This window comes from Nicotiana sylvestris, chromosome 9, assembly GCF_000393655.2.
Source record: "Nicotiana sylvestris chromosome 9, ASM39365v2, whole genome shotgun sequence".
NCBI lineage: Eukaryota > Viridiplantae > Streptophyta > Magnoliopsida > Solanales > Solanaceae > Nicotiana > Nicotiana sylvestris.
This window is the reverse complement of record NC_091065.1, coordinates 119,470,680-119,489,171: the sequence shown is the minus strand read 5'-3', so window position 1 is coordinate 119,489,171 and position 18,492 is coordinate 119,470,680. Positions and strand designations below refer to the sequence as shown.

At 36.2% G+C, this 18,492-nt stretch overlaps 1 protein-coding gene and 1 long non-coding RNA gene across 3 annotated transcripts; one reads left to right on the top strand and one right to left on the bottom strand.

Moving 5' to 3' along the window:
* Window positions 1–5,370: 5,370 nt before the first annotated feature.
* On the bottom strand, window positions 5,371–6,783 carry LOC138876877 (uncharacterized). Its single transcript, XR_011402180.1, has 3 exons — window positions 6,741–6,783; window positions 6,342–6,408; window positions 5,371–5,389 (listed from the first exon to the last, which is right to left on the bottom strand). It is a non-coding gene; the product is annotated as an uncharacterized lncRNA (long non-coding RNA).
* Window positions 6,784–10,874: 4,091 nt separating this feature from the next.
* LOC104218386 (uncharacterized) lies at window positions 10,875–17,442 on the top strand. Of its 2 annotated transcripts, XM_009768865.2 has the most exons (4): window positions 10,875–11,021; window positions 12,211–12,329; window positions 16,298–16,418; window positions 16,676–17,442. In XM_009768865.2, exons 1-3 carry the CDS (start codon window positions 10,952–10,954, stop codon window positions 16,406–16,408), a joined length of 300 nt encoding a protein of 99 aa, XP_009767167.1. In that variant the 5' UTR covers window positions 10,875–10,951; the 3' UTR covers window positions 16,409–16,418; window positions 16,676–17,442. The 2 variants fall into 2 exon arrangements, with proteins under 2 accessions (XP_009767167.1, XP_009767166.1); XM_009768864.2 differs by having other exon boundaries at window positions 16,298–17,442.
* The last annotated feature ends 1,050 nt before the right edge of the window (window positions 17,443–18,492 follow it).

Sequence of the window (18,492 nt, the reverse complement as noted above, 5' to 3'; positions counted from 1 at the left end):
GAAAGAGAGTGGAGAACTCCTGCCATGACAAGGGCGCTGAACCTACCGGCCTACGCCGCTCATATGCCTCCCACCAAGTGAAGGTTGCACCTGAGAACTGAAAAGTAGTAAAGGATACACCGCTAGTCTCCAAGATCCCTACTGCCCGCAGCATGCGTCTACACTTGTCAAGAAAACCTTGGGCATCCTCGCCCTGAGCACCACTGAAAGGAGGAGGTGCAAGTCTGCTGAATCTCTCAAGACGACGCTGCTCATCGTCTGGCATAGCTGGGACCATAATGTTCTGAACTGGTGCAACTGGCTGAGCTGGAACAGCTTCCGGTGTCTGCAATCCCTGCACAACCTGCTCAGCTGTGCGATTAACAGGAGTCTGGGTGCCTTCTCTGGCCTGTGAAGTAGCTGCGGCTGTAGTGGCTGAGACCGCCTGAGCTAGGCCAGTGCAAACTGTCAAAATCTAAGCCAAGGTCTCCTGAAGACCCGGAATCACAATAGGCATAGCTGGTGCCTGAACTGGTACAGCTGATGGAGCCTGATCTGGAACTGGGGCAGCTGGTGGATTAACAGGTGCTGCCCGCGCTACTCTACCTCTGCCACGCCCACGACCGCGTCCACGGCCTCTGGTGGCATCAGTGGGTGGCACTGGTGGTCGTCCACCTCGTCCAGTAGCACGAGTCCTCGCCATCTGCGAGAGAATAGAATGATAGAAATTTTTAGTGTTCGGATCAACAAAGTTGCACGACAAGAATTTCAAGAATATGAAGTTTTCCTAAAGGTTCTGCAGCTGTCACACCTCCTTTTTGCGCGCCCGCCCCGAAGGGTAAAATGCGCGAGGGAGTTTTTCCAATTTAAGTGACAATATTCGAAATGGGATTATTTATTTAATTCAGAGTCGCCACTTGGGAAAGGTTTGGCTTTTGGTGTCCCAAGTCACCGGTTTATCTTGAATCCCAAATCGAGGAAAATATTCGACTTTCCAAATGAAGTCTGCGAACCAGAAATTCTAAGTAAGGAATTCTGTTGACCCGAGGGAAGGTGTTAGGCACCCTCGAATCCCGTGGTTCTAGCACGGTCGCTTAAATTGTTATAATGGCTAGATATCTGATTTAATACATGTTATTACTTATGTGCTTTCATTAAGTTTAAACCGCTTTTATTATTTATCATTTTTTATAGAATTACAACGTCGTGAAAATGCGTCTCGAACCACGTCACAGTCAATGCACCCATGGTTGTTAATACATTCCGACTCCGTTGAGATTTGAATTTGGGTCACATAAATGCGCACCCGAGTTTAAGAATGTAATTTAATTAAGTCGCGCCTAAAGAGTCTAACGCGTTTAATGTCTTTGGGGAAGGCAGTGAAATTCACTAAACAGTCCACCCCAAATTCTAAGTATTTTATTGTGACCAGTTATTGAGGGCCCCGCAATTTGCATTGTTTTATTTGGTGAGGCTCGTCTCATTTTATGAAAGGATAAACCTACAATGACTACATTTTTCTATTATGTCTCTATAAAATGAAAGAGAAAAGGTCTTAATTTATTTACATGCTTGAGTTGTTATAGTTGGGTTTCGAATATGATTCATAAATTCTGAAAATGATGCAAGCAGGGCAGTCCGTTGCCAATGCGGGCCCAGGCCCAACGTGTATGACATAAAACTAGACCTGGGCCGTCTTATTCACATGTTACTACCTAGTTACATTATACTAGGCATGTTCTCAGTTTGTCAAATTAAAAAAAAACTTAGCAATCTAATTTTAATCCTAAACCATTTACATGCTGAAATTAACCAATATTATTTAACTAAACAATATTCCTACAAGTTCGAAATGGCCTATTCGTTTGATTTTTAACTAGACGGAGTTACTACACCATTCATTTATTTTTAGGCAATATATATAGATAGTTCATCCGTTAAGCTATCGTCAGATGTTCCACTATATATATTAAATAGCTACATGATTCTGATTTTTGTAAGCTAAATAATTTATATATACAAATAAAATTCAGAATATAATTAAATAAATTTAGAACTTCAACTCTTCATTTTTTCGTATTCATGCTTCCTGTTTCAGTTTACAATAATCAGCGTGTCAGTTGTGTACCTGATATTGGAAGCAAAAGAAAAGGGAGATCAGCAGAAATTCAGTAGCATACAACAACAGCAACCCCAGCAACCAGTAACAACCAGCAACGAGAAACTTAGTGACAGATTTTAAAATCAAGACAAAAATCCAGACACAACAACAACAATCAACGGACAGAAGCAAAGGGAATCTTTTCAGATTTTGAAAGACTAGTTAGTGTTTAACCCTTAATTTCTGAATTCGTATATCAGAATATTTGGATTGTATATCAGGTGTATACTCTTCTTCTTTTGAATTTCCAGAATGTTTTTCTTTTTATTTTCTAAAGTCTTAGTATTTTTTGAAATTTCCTCTCTCTTAAAATTTTCTTCTGTATTCTATCTTCTCCTTAAATCTGATTCAAGTCTCTCTATTTATTTCTCATCCCAAACCCTTTAATCAATTAATAACAACCATTTTCTCCTACCAAACCCACTATCTTCCCACTCATCCCCCACTACATTAAACAAATATATCAACTTCACCCCATTACATCTTGTCCCCCATGCCTAACATAAACAATTATCATATTCCCCTCCACTACATTATGTCTTGTCCCCCATTTATGTTAAACAATTATATCACACACACCCCATTACATTTTGTCCTTCATGCTTAACATAAAGAATTACAAAATGTTCAATTACCAAACTACCCCTCCGACCTTATCGCAATTACCATTTTACCCCTGAACGTACTGCGATTTACCAAACTACCCCATCAGTTATAACCAATCAATTAATCAAACTTAACCAAAATATAGCCAATATGACTAATTTCTAAACAAATTCAACAACAACTCATATGAACACAGATGAACAACATCAAATTAATGTGAATAAATCAACCATATTGGGAACCAATCCTGGTTAACTTAGACCAACAATGGATGAGCAAGGAAACAAACAATATTAACAACACAACACATGATTCAAACTAAATCAACAAATCAAAAACATAAACTCACATTAAATCACTGGATTAAAATTGAACTTCAAACAAAGATGAACATGAATTAAATCTATTTTAAACAACAAAACATGACGGATTCACATGATTAAACCAACATATTTCCCTATTACAACTAAATTCTTTTAGACAAATAACAAGATCGAAGAAGAAACAATTATGAACTTAAACTTGAATCTAACAATATTAACAATTTCTGAAAAATACATAAAACACATGAAACAAATTGAAGAAATAATTAATTAAATTTCAATTTGAATCTAACAAACATTAAACTAACAATTTCACATAAACAACTGAAAAATTAACAAAACAATGAACACGAACAAAACAAAAATTTACAGATTTTAGATTCGAGAATATCAAAACGAAATACGGACAAAAATAAAACTCAAAACCCACTAACCGGATCGAAACGACGAACAATGATTGACCAACGACGAACTCGTATGGACTGTTTTGACAACCCCAACCAAAACTCGCACAAACGACGATGAAGACGATCCTAAGAAGCAACTGAAGGAGGTGAAGCAAACGTGAAGCAACAACGATGGGGTATGTAGTGAATAAGAAGCAGTAACAGCTGGTCATTTGGATGGAGACAAGTGAAGCGAAGCCTCACGTCCATGGCTGGAGCTCGGGAGCTCGACCACTCAACTCGAGCTCGACAAAATGAAGAAGATGAAGCAACAGCAGAAGCACCGGGGGGCAGAAGCAGAAACGTGAGCAGCAGCAGCACGGAGGAGCTGGAGAAGATGAAGCAACAGCAGACTGGGTTTTCATGGTGGAGCTCGACGGAGCAAGCAGCAGTAACACTGCTGGAGCAGTGAAGCAGTAGCAGCTCGACGAGGCAGCTGGAATGGAGCAGCAACGACGGGCTGGTCGTTTGGAGTGACGGGGTCGGTTATTCGAACCAACTGCTCGACCATCTAGATGCAGCAGGAGCAGCAGAAGCCGCTTGGCTTTGGAGCAAAGGCGACGAGGTCGTGGTCGTTCATGGATGGTCATTCATGTTGGTGAAGCCGCGGGTGTGTGTGTGTTACGTCGCTGTGGTTGTATGCGTGTGTGTGTTGTCGACGTGGTTGTGTATGTGGCGTGGAGATGAGGGGGTGTGTGTGTGTGGAGATGGTGAAGAGGGTAGCCATTGATGGCTTGCTTGGAGCTTGAGGAAGAAGAAGGAAAGAGAGGGGGGCAGGCTTCAACAGTGAAAGAAAAGGCTGTTAGGTTTTTTTTTTTGAAAGATAGGGAAATAGGGGTGTTGGGTTATGGACTGGGTCGACCCGGTTTGAAATGGACCGAGTCATGGGGAAGGTTGGGTATTTTTTTGGGCCTGTGGCTTGAATTTGAAGAAGAGGCCTAATTCCGATTTTTTTGTATTTTTGCTCTCTTTTCTTCTTTTATTTTTCTAAAACTAAATTCTAAGAATCCTTAAATTATTATTAAGAACTAAATTAAGTTATAAAAGCGCAAATTAACTCCCAATAACAATTAACGCACAATTAAGTAATAATTAAGCATAAAATTGTATATTTGGACGTTAAATGCTAAAAATGCAAAAGATGCCTATTTTTGTAATTTTTAATTTTTGTAAAACAAATTTAATTACTAACAATTGTAGAATTAAATCCTACATGCAAAATGCGACATATTTTGTATTTTTTATTATTTAACAAATAAACATGCACAGACAAAATACAAATAATTATCCAAAAATGTCACAAAAATTCTCAAAATTGCACACTAAGGAAAATCATTTTATTTTGAATTTTTGGGAGTAATTCTCATATAGGGCAAAAATCACGTGCTTACAGCAGCCTCTCGAGGATAAATACAGACGTCTCCGTACCGATCCGCGAGACTCTACTAAACCGGCTCATGACTCGTGAGACCAAGTAACCTAGGCTCTGATACCAACTTGTCACGACCCAAATCCCGGTCGTGATGGCGCACAACATACTACTAGGCAAGCCCGACCATTATTCAACACTTAACTCAATTTATCAAAAATAGCGGATGGAAATATCAATTAATTCAAGATCAAAGTACTGAAGAGTTTAACAAAATACACAACATAATCTCACTAGGACCCGGCGTCACGAATCTGAGCCTCTAGAGTACAGAATATCATCCTAATACATAGTGTATCCAAAGTCTAATAATGCAGAAATAAAAAAAAAAGAAAGGATAGGAGGGAAGAAATCAATGCTGCGAACGCCGTACAGCTACCTCGATACTCCCAGAAGCTGGATCTGCTGATCAACTGGATCTACTGAGCCTGAGACTGCCCTGGATCTGCACACAAGGTGCAGGGAGTAAAGTGAGTACTCCGACCCAGTGAGTAATAAAAGTAACTACAGTCCGAAGATAAGAAAATCCAGTAAATACACAAAGTAAGCTAAAATCCAAATATACAGCAACATATGGAACTGAGCAGCTAAACAACAGTATAAATAGAAATACATGAATGCAATGCAATGCATATGATGGTACATTCCAGTACCCACTGCGGCGTGCAGCCCGAGCCATCCATATTTATTTATCGTCGACGGCGCTCACTGGGGGTGTGTACAGACTCCGGAGGGGCTCCTACAGCCCAAGCGCAATATCTTGGTCAGTCATTGTTACCTGACCGGTCAGCCATTGTTACCTGACCAATTTATATCATACAGTGCCATTGTTACCACTGTTCAAGTATATCATCCAGTGTCATTGTTACCACTATTTCAAGTATATCACACAGTGTCATTGTTACCACTGTTTCAAGTATATCACACAGTGTCATTGTTACCACTGTTTCAAGTCACTTTATAATCAGTCCAAAAAATAATATAATAAGCCCCTTGGGCATTTACAAAACAGAAGTTCCCAGCCCGGAATACATTTAAAAATATCATTTAAGTTTTCAACACTTAGAATTATGGCTGAGTTTGCAAAACAGCATTTAAAACCTTGGACTGAAATTAAATGATATGCAAATCATGCTAAGCAGTAATATCAATCCTCGAAGGATTTTACAAATCGGCACAAGGCCCCAAACATGGCATCAAGCCCAGTAATATCAATGAAGTATGTGTATCAATCACCAGTATAGTATAAACATCACACGGGATGGACCAAGTCACAATCCCCAATAGTATCCGACCCCGCACTCGCTATGGAGTGCGTGTCACGCCTCAATATAGCGTTACGATGTGAAAGTCCGGGGTTTCAAACCCTCAGAACAGCATTTACATCTATTACTCACCTCTAACCGGCCGTAGACTAGTCCGCAATGCCCTTTCCTCTTGAATCGACCTCTTCGCGCGTCGAATCTAGTCAAAACCACAACGAATACGTTACAATAGGCTAAGGGAATATAACCCAATCGAAAAGACTCGAAAAATGTCGAAAATTCCGAAATTAGCAAAACCCGAGCCCCGTGCCCACGTCTCAAAATTCAGAAATTTTTACATCAATACGACCCTTATCTCGCCACGAGTCTATACATACCAAATTCACAAAAATCGGAGTTCATTTGACCCCTCAAATCACCATTTAATTCTCTTAAGTTTCAAGCCCTAAACCACCATTTTTGTCCATAATTTACTTGAGTTTTCAGCTCTAATCCATGTATTTAACTTGGAAATAAGTAGAAACAACTCACCTTTGATGCTTGATGAAATACCCCTTGAAATTCTCTCCAAAATAATCCAAGCCAAATGAAAGAAATGAAAGAAATAAGCCAAATTCGTGTTTAAAAGAATCTGTCCGTGCTTCGTCGAGTTGTACCTTGCACTTGTGCTATACAAGTTGTACATCCTATTAAAAAATTTTCTTGTCGGACACCTTCTGTTTAAACAATCATAACGTCTTGTATAAGTATCCAAATGACAAACAGATTGAATATTTAGAAACTAGACTCGAAGATCTTTAATTTGATAGGTTGTACACCATATAACTCTTTATATATCCCGAGATATGAGCTTCTAAAGTAGGCTCCCCGAATCAGAAAATTCTAGAGAACGAGCTCCACCAGTCATATTCAATCGACTGTACCATTCTCTACATATGTCCAAATTACAATGTCTTTAGCTTTCTGGAAACTAGACATAAAGGGCTACAACTTTTGTTTTTAAACCATCTCAAAATTCCTTGTAGATCAAAAGATATAGGCCTCCGAAGTACGCTCCACGATTGCAGTCCAAAGACCGAATCAGAAAATTGCAGCAGAAATTTCTGCAGCTTTTTCTTTTCTTTTTGGTCCGAATTTCATTCCGTTAACCTTCCGAAATCCACCCGAGGCCCTCGGGACCTTAACCAATTATATCAACATGTCCCACAATATCATTCAAACTTGTCCCAACCTTCGAAACACCCAAAATAACATCAAAACATCAAATCATCATCGGATTCAAGCCTATGAATCTCACGAACTTCCAAATTCCATTTTTGATCAAAAACCCAACCAAACCACGTCCGAATGACCTCAAATTTTGCAGACAAGTCCAAAATGACATAACGAAGCTACAACAACTCTCGGAATTCCATTCCGACCCTCGGATCAAAATCTCACCTATCAACCGGAATTCGCCAAAATACTAACTTTGCCAATTCAAGCTTAATTCTACACCGGTCATCACAAAAATATTCCGGACACACTCCTAAGTCCCAAACCACCTAACAAAGCTATCCGAACCATAAAATTCGCATTTCGAGCTCTCTAACACATAAGTCAATATTCGGTTGACTTTTCTAACTTAAGCTTCCTTAAAAGAGACTAAGTGTCTCAAACCTTACCAAAATCATTCCGGAATGACTTCAAATTTTGCACACAAGTCACATTCGACATTACGGACTTGCCCCAACTTTCGGATTCGCATTCCGACTCCGATATCAAAATTTCCCCTTCCGGTCGAATTTTTCTCAAAAACCTTCAAATTTCTATACTTAGCCAAATGACTTCAAAATGACCTCCGGACATCCGAATTCACTTCCGATCGCGCTACCAATCCTTAAATCATCCCCCGAAACTAACCGAATCATCGAAAATAAATTCTGAGACCTCTAACTCACAAGTCAACTTCCGGTTGACTTTTCCAAACTAATTCTTCATTAAAAAGACTATTTGTCCCAATTTCTACCAAACTCGATCCGAATTGACTCAAATTCACCAAGTACACATATTGAAGCACGAATAAGCATATAACGGGGAATACGGGACGGAATTACAGGAGACGACGGGTCGGGTCGTCACAAATTTACCAAAATAGCCATAAATATAGGTATAGTGTTGGACATAATTGTAATATTTCCTTTTGTATCCGATTTGGTTTTTAATTTAGTTTAGGCTTTTTTTTTCAACAAAAATATATTAATGTAGCCCGTGTGTAGGAAGATTCGTAGGATTCCAACTTACATTCCAAAACCTAATGATATACGAATCTATTCAACTTTTATAAATATCTTTATGAATTCTATTGATAATTAACAACAAAGAAAACAACACTCTTGTGCATGCTTCTATTCGAATTGAATTTATTATGTGCTATTGATCTAATTTTATGATTTGAAAGATAAAATATTTTAAAAAATAGTTCAATATTAGATAATATGGTAATTAGATAATATTAGATAAAAATGGTAATTAATATTAGATAATATTAATATTTAAGAATCCAATATTTAAAATTTTGAATTCAACTAAAAGTAATATTATATGTGTACCTTTAGGCCGCTAAACCTGTATTTTGGGAATTCCAACAATAAGCTCTAGACTTTGCTAATAATCTATGTCTATATTATCTATCCATTTATCTATCTATATTATTATAAAAGCCTGAATATAATGTCGGTTTACAAAAATAACCTTGTAATATTAAGCATAATAACTCACAATAAAAGGACATACCCAGAATTCTAGACATTTGTAATCCTATTAGTTTTAGAACATAATATTACAAGTTAGAAATCCTACATGATTACATTTAGGATTCATATTAGTATAATTAATTTAGAGCATAGACATATAATACTACATGTTAGCATGTAAACCTAATATCTTTAGCAACACGCTAGTTTTCCTATTAGCATAATTACTTTTGGGATAGAGACATATTTTAAGGCATGTAATTCTATTACTTTTAGGATATACTTCTTAAAAATTTCTATTACTAATTTAATTTGAAAACGTATTATGATGTGTTGTTACTATTTAATTTGAGAATGTATTATATTGTTCAAATTCATTTAGAAAAAGGAGAGTCTATATTATTATAAAACATGAATACAATATTGATAGACCAAGATAGTCCTAAAATATTAAATATAAAAACTCATAGGGAGGGAACATAACTAAAATAACATATTTTTTGGACTACATGACCTTCTATTAAATTTTTTAATATTTAATATTTTAAAATTAAATTTATCTATTAACTTCTTATTAAAAATATGTAGGAAGGTTTAATAAAATTAATTTCATAAGAATTCTTCATATTGATACTACATTACCACTCCATAATATATAATACTTAGGGAAAATAAAAATAATAAAATGGATTGCACAAGCCATTGAAATTGAGAAAAAATATCCCCATAATATATTTTTATATTATATTTGAACTGTTTTTCTACTCAAATAATATATTTTTAATCAATTATTAAAAAATATACCCAATTATTAAACAACAACTAAGAAAATATTTAATATAAATGTGTGAGAAATAGATCTAAACGTGAAATGCCAGATCGATCTTTTTACTCTTTTAAAAAAAAAATTATGGTGGATAAAATTATAATTAAGATTAAATCTTTAAAACATGAGATGAACTAATAATAAGAATCTGAGATGAACTAATAGCATAACAACAATGCTAAATTTATAAGGAAAACAAAATTGATATTATGTGATGAAGCGCTTATGGCTAATGTTAAATGATCGAAACAATTGCCCCCGGATATATATTGAATACCAGTGAACCATTGGTGAAAAGCTAATGGCTTGGAAGGTGATTTCTGTCATGTACTATCAATAGTTACAAAATCGACGAAATCAGAGACTATAAAAATTAGCTTTACAAAATTATACTTATGACCTCAAATAAAAAAGATTTAACTGACAAGGATAATTTTCGATATGTTTATATTTTGCAATTATAATAAATAAAGCATAAGGATAAACTTCCTAAATATTAGACTATATTTATCGCAATATGTTTTCTTGCACGAACAATAATATGTTGCACTTTCAAGAGGAATGAATATCAATATCGACAACAAGAGTTCTGGTTATAACAGAGCAACCAAAGCATTAGAAGGAAACACACACACAAAAAATCATCTACAAAGAAGTGTTCGGTAAGATACCATCAAATTAAATACTGTTAATCTATAATACGTAATTATTTAACTAACATAACTAATTGATCATTTGCGTAAGTTCTGATGATGTCCTTTTATTTTGAATACACATATCATGCTAATATAATAATATTTTTCAGCTTTCAGATGATTTAAATGGTTAAACCATCACGTGTCATTATTAATGTGCACGCACATTTATAGATACTAGTACATTTAAATTGATAGATATAGGTTATATTATATTTTCTTATTTTATGAATACTTTTTCCCAACGACTAATCACTTTGTGTTAATGTTTCTGATAATAAATAAAGCTCTTACCACATTTGAATAATTCCACCCTCTAAAATGGTTTATGGAGGGTGAAAACTGAAAATAAAATTACACAGTGAGGCAAATACGACTTTTTAAATAGATTAGGGGCTTCCGAGTTTACCATATTTTTCTTTTCTTCTCTTATTAACACAGCCAAGCCATCAACGTTTCTACCGGCGAATTCAGCAAACCTTACAGATGAGTTCAGAAAAGCAACCACGACGAGTATCATGCCCCCCTTACTTTGATGTCCTCTGGTTCTGCTACTGTATGTTGCCTTTCCCCTTAGATTTATTCCGCATTTAAAAAAAGAAAATAATTTACAAGCTCTATTCTTTATTTGTGTGACTTGAGTTGTATCTTTGTTTGCATCAATCTTTTGCTTGATTTATATATTTTCACAGTATTTAATTGCTTCTATTCTTAATCAAATCATTCCTTTCTTATCGCATACCTAAAATAAGCTTAGGGTGCAGGGGTTTCTGTTAAAGGTATCAAAATCCTCTTAATCATGACTTAATAATAGTAACCAAATTGGGGAAGTTTGGAGAACCTAATTGTTAGGGATCACAATAGTTTTGTCCCTTTGGTATCAATTTTTATATCAGGATTCAATTAGTCGTTAACATTGTTTCGAGATGCCAATATCCACTAATAGGATCTCACCATTTTCTTATTCTAGATGACGAAAGGAGAAAGAGGTTGGATAGATGGCCAAACAATTACAGAATTTCATTCAATTATCTTTTCCATTGAAAGGATTACTGTTTGTAACACGTGAATGCCTTAAATAAGTATTTAGTGAATGATCAAACAAATTGTTGACCGAGGAGGCTGGTGAATTGTTTATATATATTAGTTAGTAGCGCGATGATACTAGCAAAATAGAGACTGCTCTTGGGGTTGTCAGAAGAGAGCTTTGCAAGCTCAGGTTCTTCAAGGATCTAGATTGTTGTTTAGCTAAGTGGGGCTTCAAAACACAAGTCATGCGCTCATCCTTGCCATTAGTAGCATTAGCCAATCCGCTGCAACTGAGGTGAACTATTGAACAACAGTATCATAGACTACTGGTAACTCGCTTTATCTGAAGTGATGCGAGTCTTGCTCTGTGATTTCTGATGACACTTCTGATATTGTTTGCTACTATTTTCAGTTTTCACCTCTGGCCACCCCTTTTCTCTTTGTTCTTCTTCCATACTTATTAAGGAATGAAATGACTGGAAGCTTCTAAACTCTAGATTCTGAGTAGAAGGTTCACCACCATACCTTCTGTTATGTTGCTGTTGTTAACAATTTTTTTTGGTTGTACTATCTAGATGAATTTATCAATAGCCCAAAAGGAACGAAACCAAAGTTGATATCACTGGGATTGATACGAGATCTGTTTGTCTTCTGTTCTTACGTGCAATTTCTTCATTGAGAATTTCTTAGGCTGATGTAGAATTATTTTATGGCAGCTCCAGTCCATCAAATGCAGCAGTACTATAGAGTTGGTGTCCTTGATAATTGTAGTCAGAAGTGGAGTGCTCTTTTTGATTGTCTGACTTTAAAAACCAAAAGGTCTTCTGAAGTGGAGGTACAGTGCTCTCTTGCATCTTAGTCTGGATTGTTTCACGATGTTCTTTTTTTCTTCTGACTTATTCAAATATGCTAATAGAGTAAATTTTACAAGTTAATAATAAACCTTGTGTTGTTTGTAAGATTGCTTAAAGTCATAGATTTGGAGTTATTTTGGACATAATTGTTCACTTACTCGTAAGCTATGGTTGGTGGCTATGGATCAGTTTTTTTCTTGATGTACCATGATTGTCTCCAGCTGAACTAAAATCCAAATTGTGGGTGGCTTCTCCCCAGTTTGTCCGTTTTCATTTTTCAATTAACTTGTTTCAACTTTAATCTGCTGCTTGTGTATTGAATACTTTATTTTCCTTTTCCGCCACCGTCTTGTTAAGCTATTCTTTTAGACCAGTAAGGAGGCTTGACTCAGAGCATGATGTATCCGAATTGATATATAGCTAGCATAGCGATCATCAGTTAAGGTTTACAAACTGAAATATAACCTGAATAGTTATTAATATTATCTTTGAGAAGGGTGTTACCAATCTCAGATGTCTAGAAGTCTAGATTCATACAGGATATGCTACAAGGTTGCAAGGCTGCTCCTCCTGGTTATGCTAATTTTTATTCAATATTTTACAGGATAGCACAACACTTGCCTGAACTATGTTTTCTATTGTGGCATCAATCAAAGTGATCTAATAAGCAATATCTGCTTGTTGCTTGACATTCTGAATTTCTGATAGAACTCAAAACCAAAAACCAAAATAAAATTGATATGGAAAGAAACGAATATGTGGAGAAGGCACATTGATGTTTTTCTTGAGTTATGCCTGTTACCCTTTTTGAAAGGGCATGTGGCGTGTATAGTTGGTGAGTTTTGAATCGTCCAGTAATACTTACTGTATGATAGCAAGCATATGAGAAGCTGTTTCTTCACTAACCACCACGGATGTCCGTTTCTCCTTGCTAAAGAGGGATAAAATAGGAGAAGAGATGATAGCATGATTTGATCTAAGGAAGTACAGGTTTTACTCTGATCCTTGACCAATTAGATAGCCCCTGGCGTTGACAGCTATCAATTATGGGACTATATTTTTTGATTTCAAGTTGTTGCTTCTGGAGTTACCTGTCATTTCTAGAATGACATTTTGAACTTTTTTCTTGATAAGTAAATATCATTTTATTCATGTAACAGCACTAAGTTGGTGCCAGGTATGTACATAGTATAAACATCGAGATCGAGAGGAAGGCGGGGAGAGGGGAGGGAGGACTGGCGGGGTGGTGGGGTGTTTCTCCTGAGTTACATTTTCAAAAAGAATGAAAGGGTTCGGAGACAAGGGTCAAACCTTTTAATTTTAGGTCTCAATTCAAACATCGATTTCTATAGTTTTTAAAATAAAATTTAGATAATTAGAAACTAGTTAAAAAGTACTCTAAATTACAACTTTTATATTTTAAAAGTATTTGAGGGACGTATCAAAAAGTTATAGTAAAAAAAGGCTGTTTAATTCCCCTAATAGTAATAGTATTATATAAAGCGGAAAATAGGGAGTACTGTTATATCACATCAACAAGTGTGTGCTAGCTATATACAGTGAGGAAGCTCAATTCCTTATTGAGGTTGGGAATTGATAAAGTCAAATAAAGATTCTTTTATGAACATTGTTCATTGTACAGCAAAACAACCAAAAGATGCAAGCATATGTATTTGAAACTGCTTTATGTTCAAAGGACTGCTTGGTTCTCTCCTTCCAAACAACCCAAAAAATTACTTGCGCAAATACTGTCCTGTATGCTTCAACTTTCCTTGTTTCATTTGCTCCCTGACACTCTGTTTCTACCTGTCTAGATACTATTGGCTGTCTTTGGCTTGTCAATTTCAAAGGTTTAGAAATCGGTTTCACAATTGACTAGCAATCTAGCAACGCAGAATAGATGGTCTGTGTCTTCCATCTTCTTTCCGCACATATAACATCTGTTGTCTAGAAGATTACCTCCCCTTTGCGGATTTGACTGAAGCTAACTTAGTCCAAGATCAGTAATTCCTCCCTGCCTCCTCTCCTCTCTTCCGTTTTGACTTGGGAAAATTCATAGAAGCTGTAAATTGATGAGCATTCTAACATGTGGAGAATTCATATGGGGTAAGCTGGTGAAAACTTTCTTTTTCATGAGTTGTCACTACAAATGTACATGGTGATGCTGCAGACATTTAACCTACAAGATTCAATTCTCTAAATTTTTCATTCAAAATTTGTGCATCGGACGGATTCGTAACAAACATTTTCATACTTGTTTGTTTCTCTCTCTGTCTCCTTTTTTTCCCCGAGAAATAGTGTAGATTGAAAAATAAAATGAGCATAAAAAATTCGCAATATATGATGTGAGATTTTGAACCAGTAAAAAAAAAAACAGGAGGCATTAAATAGAGATGAAAAAAAGGTAAGTATAGGATGAGGAATATAACTTCCTTTGTTTAGATGCTTTGCCTGTTTAATCTTAGGCTTCTCCAAATTATCATCTCTTTGATTAGAAAAATTGTATGTCTGAAGAGGAGGTATACTAAGGAGAAACTTCTCGAATGGGAAGGTCTAGGATACAAGGTTTTCGAATGTGCATCTTTCCTTTTTGACTTTATTGTTGTTTTAGGGAAATAAAATCATGTCGGAAGGTAAAGTTGAAAACAATTCTAATATGCTTATATTTGCATTTAATTATTTGAATTCTGGAGATTGGCAGTAAAGGAGATCATTGTAATGACATTAAACTAGAGGGTAAGTCTTAGATGTTTCACAAACTATGGGAAGGTTAATTTAGTTTTGCCAAACCAGAGGTGATGCCTCACTTATTCACCCTTTTTCTTATAGTTCTTTCTTTCTCATCTGAAGTTTGCTTCACAACTCTGGTTTTACATTCTTTGCTTCAGCATGCATTGTTGCTGCTATACTAAACTGCCTTTTTGGTATACTCATTTTCAACTTTTTATGTGCTTGCCTTGGGATTAAACAAGTACTTACTATTGTAGCATGTTATCCTAGAACTTTCCACTCTCTTGAGAATCTTAAGTGCAATTTACAGTACTGAAAATCTGCTTCTATTTTCAAGTTGAATCGCAATTGGTTGACTGGCTTAGAAGCTCAATTATGTTAGCAAATGACTGAACGAGATACAATAATAAATTACCTTTGGTGGACTCGTCACCTCCACTTTTTTCCCGAGATGCTGAAGTTTTAGCTCATCTTTTCCCTAAACCTTATTCCATCTCTCATTTCGGTTTAAAATTTTTCAGTCGGTGTTTACATGATATCAGGAAATTTGACTTGCATGACATTTGGCTCAGTTATAAATAATTAAAAAATTTCTGATTAGTCTTTGAGAACCATACTGGAAGTCAGTTACTCAAGTGCCATGCTTGTATTTCGGCAAAAACCAAATCGATCTAGGTCTTCAAAGTCGTCAAAGAAATATAGGTCTTTGATTTGTTAAATACTACAAAAAAAGCATCTAACTACAGCTCCTAGGTAGTAGGCTTGTCCTTTGATTTTGATATCCATGCTAAACATTTATCCTGCATAGTGCAGGACACTTGGTGTGCTTCAAATCTGAGTAGTAACAATTTACGCTCATTGTGCCACAAATCTGCGTGATAACAATCAAACCCATCCACAGTTGTGAACCTGATTGATAAATGAATCGGTATTTCATTCGCCAACCACATTCTTGACCGAGGCAGCAATGCTATGGCATTTGCTTCTAAATGGGGTCGCTGAGCTACAAAAGTTATCTTTTTGGTTGGATGCTTTTCTGAAGATGTGATTAGTTGATGCAGAAGCTTTTTTCTAAATTAGTGGATACAAAATTTGTCATGTGGTAATTTAGTTGTACCTCTGCTTGCTTTTCCTACGTATCCTCGTAAAGTAACTACTGCTTCCTGTACTATTTTGTTGGTTTTGTTTGTCATACTCACCATTAGATCTTGTGAAGCAGGAAATTTTGGAAACACGTGAGAAAGCAAAGCCTCACCTGTGGTCATTTCGAACACCAGAAGAAGCCGCGTCTCATTGGAGAGAACTCTTTGACCATCTAGGGGAAGAGTAAAATCCCAAAGGCATACCTTCTCCATCGACCCCTTATTAGTTGCTAAGACCTTTTTCATCAGACATTTGCCCAATTGATACGAGAAAGATCATTTTCTACTCATTAGAAATAATTCTCTTCCCATTGATTCATGCTTCAAACATGTTATAGAGTGCATGTTATTATCAAATTAAAGAGTGGGTTTCTGAAGAGAGGCACCAGTTTAGGAATGTTTAGTATAGCAACTTTATGTTGTAAAATTCTCTTTTTTTGTTTTGTTTTTGGCAGAGATAGAAGCAGCATGAACGAAATTCCAACTGTGTTAACCGTTGGAGCAAGCTGACTTTCTGATCCGGATGAAAATATTGAGCTTAGCACAACAGAGAGGACAAAGCATTATTCATCTTTCTTTCTTTGATGTTGTTTTAGTGCCTGTACATGGTGCTTCTGCTAAGAGGAGAGGACTCTCACTGTTTGCGGAGTGACAGAAACAAGAAAATGTCGATTCCAATGTCTCCTAGGAGGCAGCATGACTCGGAACCCAATTTCCCCTAAATGATAGTACAACAATATAAGGTCCTTAGACATGATAGTCCTTATTACAGCAAGGAAGGTTATGCTATGTCGTCCTTGTTTAGACTTGATACCCGATTTCTCATAAATGATACAACAATGGGAGGTCCTAAGACGTAGTCATAGTCTTCATGACACGCACGAGGGTTTCTCTATGCTGTCCATTTTGAGACATTATGGCTTAGGGGTTAACCCTGGTAACAAAAAGAAGAAATAAATAAAACGCAGGGTCCAATACCATGACAGCATACTATCTTTGTTCGATGGATGGTTCAGATTGGGTGTCAATGGTGTTCACCAAATTTTTGGGCCGTGACAAGTTGATATTAAAACCAGGTTCAAGTATGTTGTAGAGAGTCATGAGCCATGTCGAGTAGCAGAGATGGAGTCATGAGTCATTTCTTCTAAGTTACTAGGTTTTTAATTGATAATTTGTATATATTCAATGAACTTTTAAAGACAAATATAGAGTTTGAACCAAAGCTACTAGGTTCGGTCGAACCGTGTCCTAAGCTCTAGCTCCGCCCTTGTCTAGTAGAGTTCTAATTATGTCACGACCCAATTTAGGATTATGACCGGCACTTAGGAGCAAGTGACCCTAAGTAATCCTCATCGGTATTTTACAGAAAATCGGACAGAATTTTCCCTGTTTTTGGACTATCCCAAAAATTTCCTTTCTCAAATCAACAACCAAACATCCTAATATCATACTAAACAATTGACAACTTATCAATTTACCAAAACAAGTCTCCACCATTACTAATCAGTTCACTAACAACCAGAAATATTAATTATCTCCAACTTTGATACTCAAGAACGATACTCAACATAAAACTTTAATTACAAAATAATACTCATGACACTAAAATATTGACTATGGAGCGACTCTAAGAGTTCAAAAAAAGACCATAACAATAAATAAAATCTCCGCCCACACGAACAAGTGCAAGGCTCACCAAGAACTATCAACTTGTGTGCTCTAATTAACGAAATCCTCGCCCGCGTCAACTGATGTCTCTGGAAAAAATTAGCGGGGAATAAGTCGCTAGCTCAGTGAGTAATAACACTTAACCACAACCGTTTTTATTGGGGCAAGTCAGAAACATGCTAGTATCTCAAACAGAAAATAATATAAAAATACCCTTTCAGAAACAATAAATAATTTTCAGTCTCCTCACGCTTTTCTTGTAGTATAATATAATTAACAATTCAGTAACAAGCTTGGTAACCATTGTATAATATCAGTATTCACATTTTGGGAGGTTTCAATGAACGGATCATGTCATCGGTTTAACTGTGGACTTCTTTGTAAGAAGTCATATATAACGGTAGTCCCTACTCGAGAAAAATTAATAATGGTATGCTAGTTATACCACCACTAGAAAATGGCAGATTTCCGACGGCCAAAACGGCCGGAATTCGGTCGGAAATCACGTATTTTCGACTACTTTCCGACCGAAATTGGTCGGTCGGAAAAATGATGGTCGGAAAACAATTTCCGACCGAATCTGTCGGTGATTTCCAAACAAAGT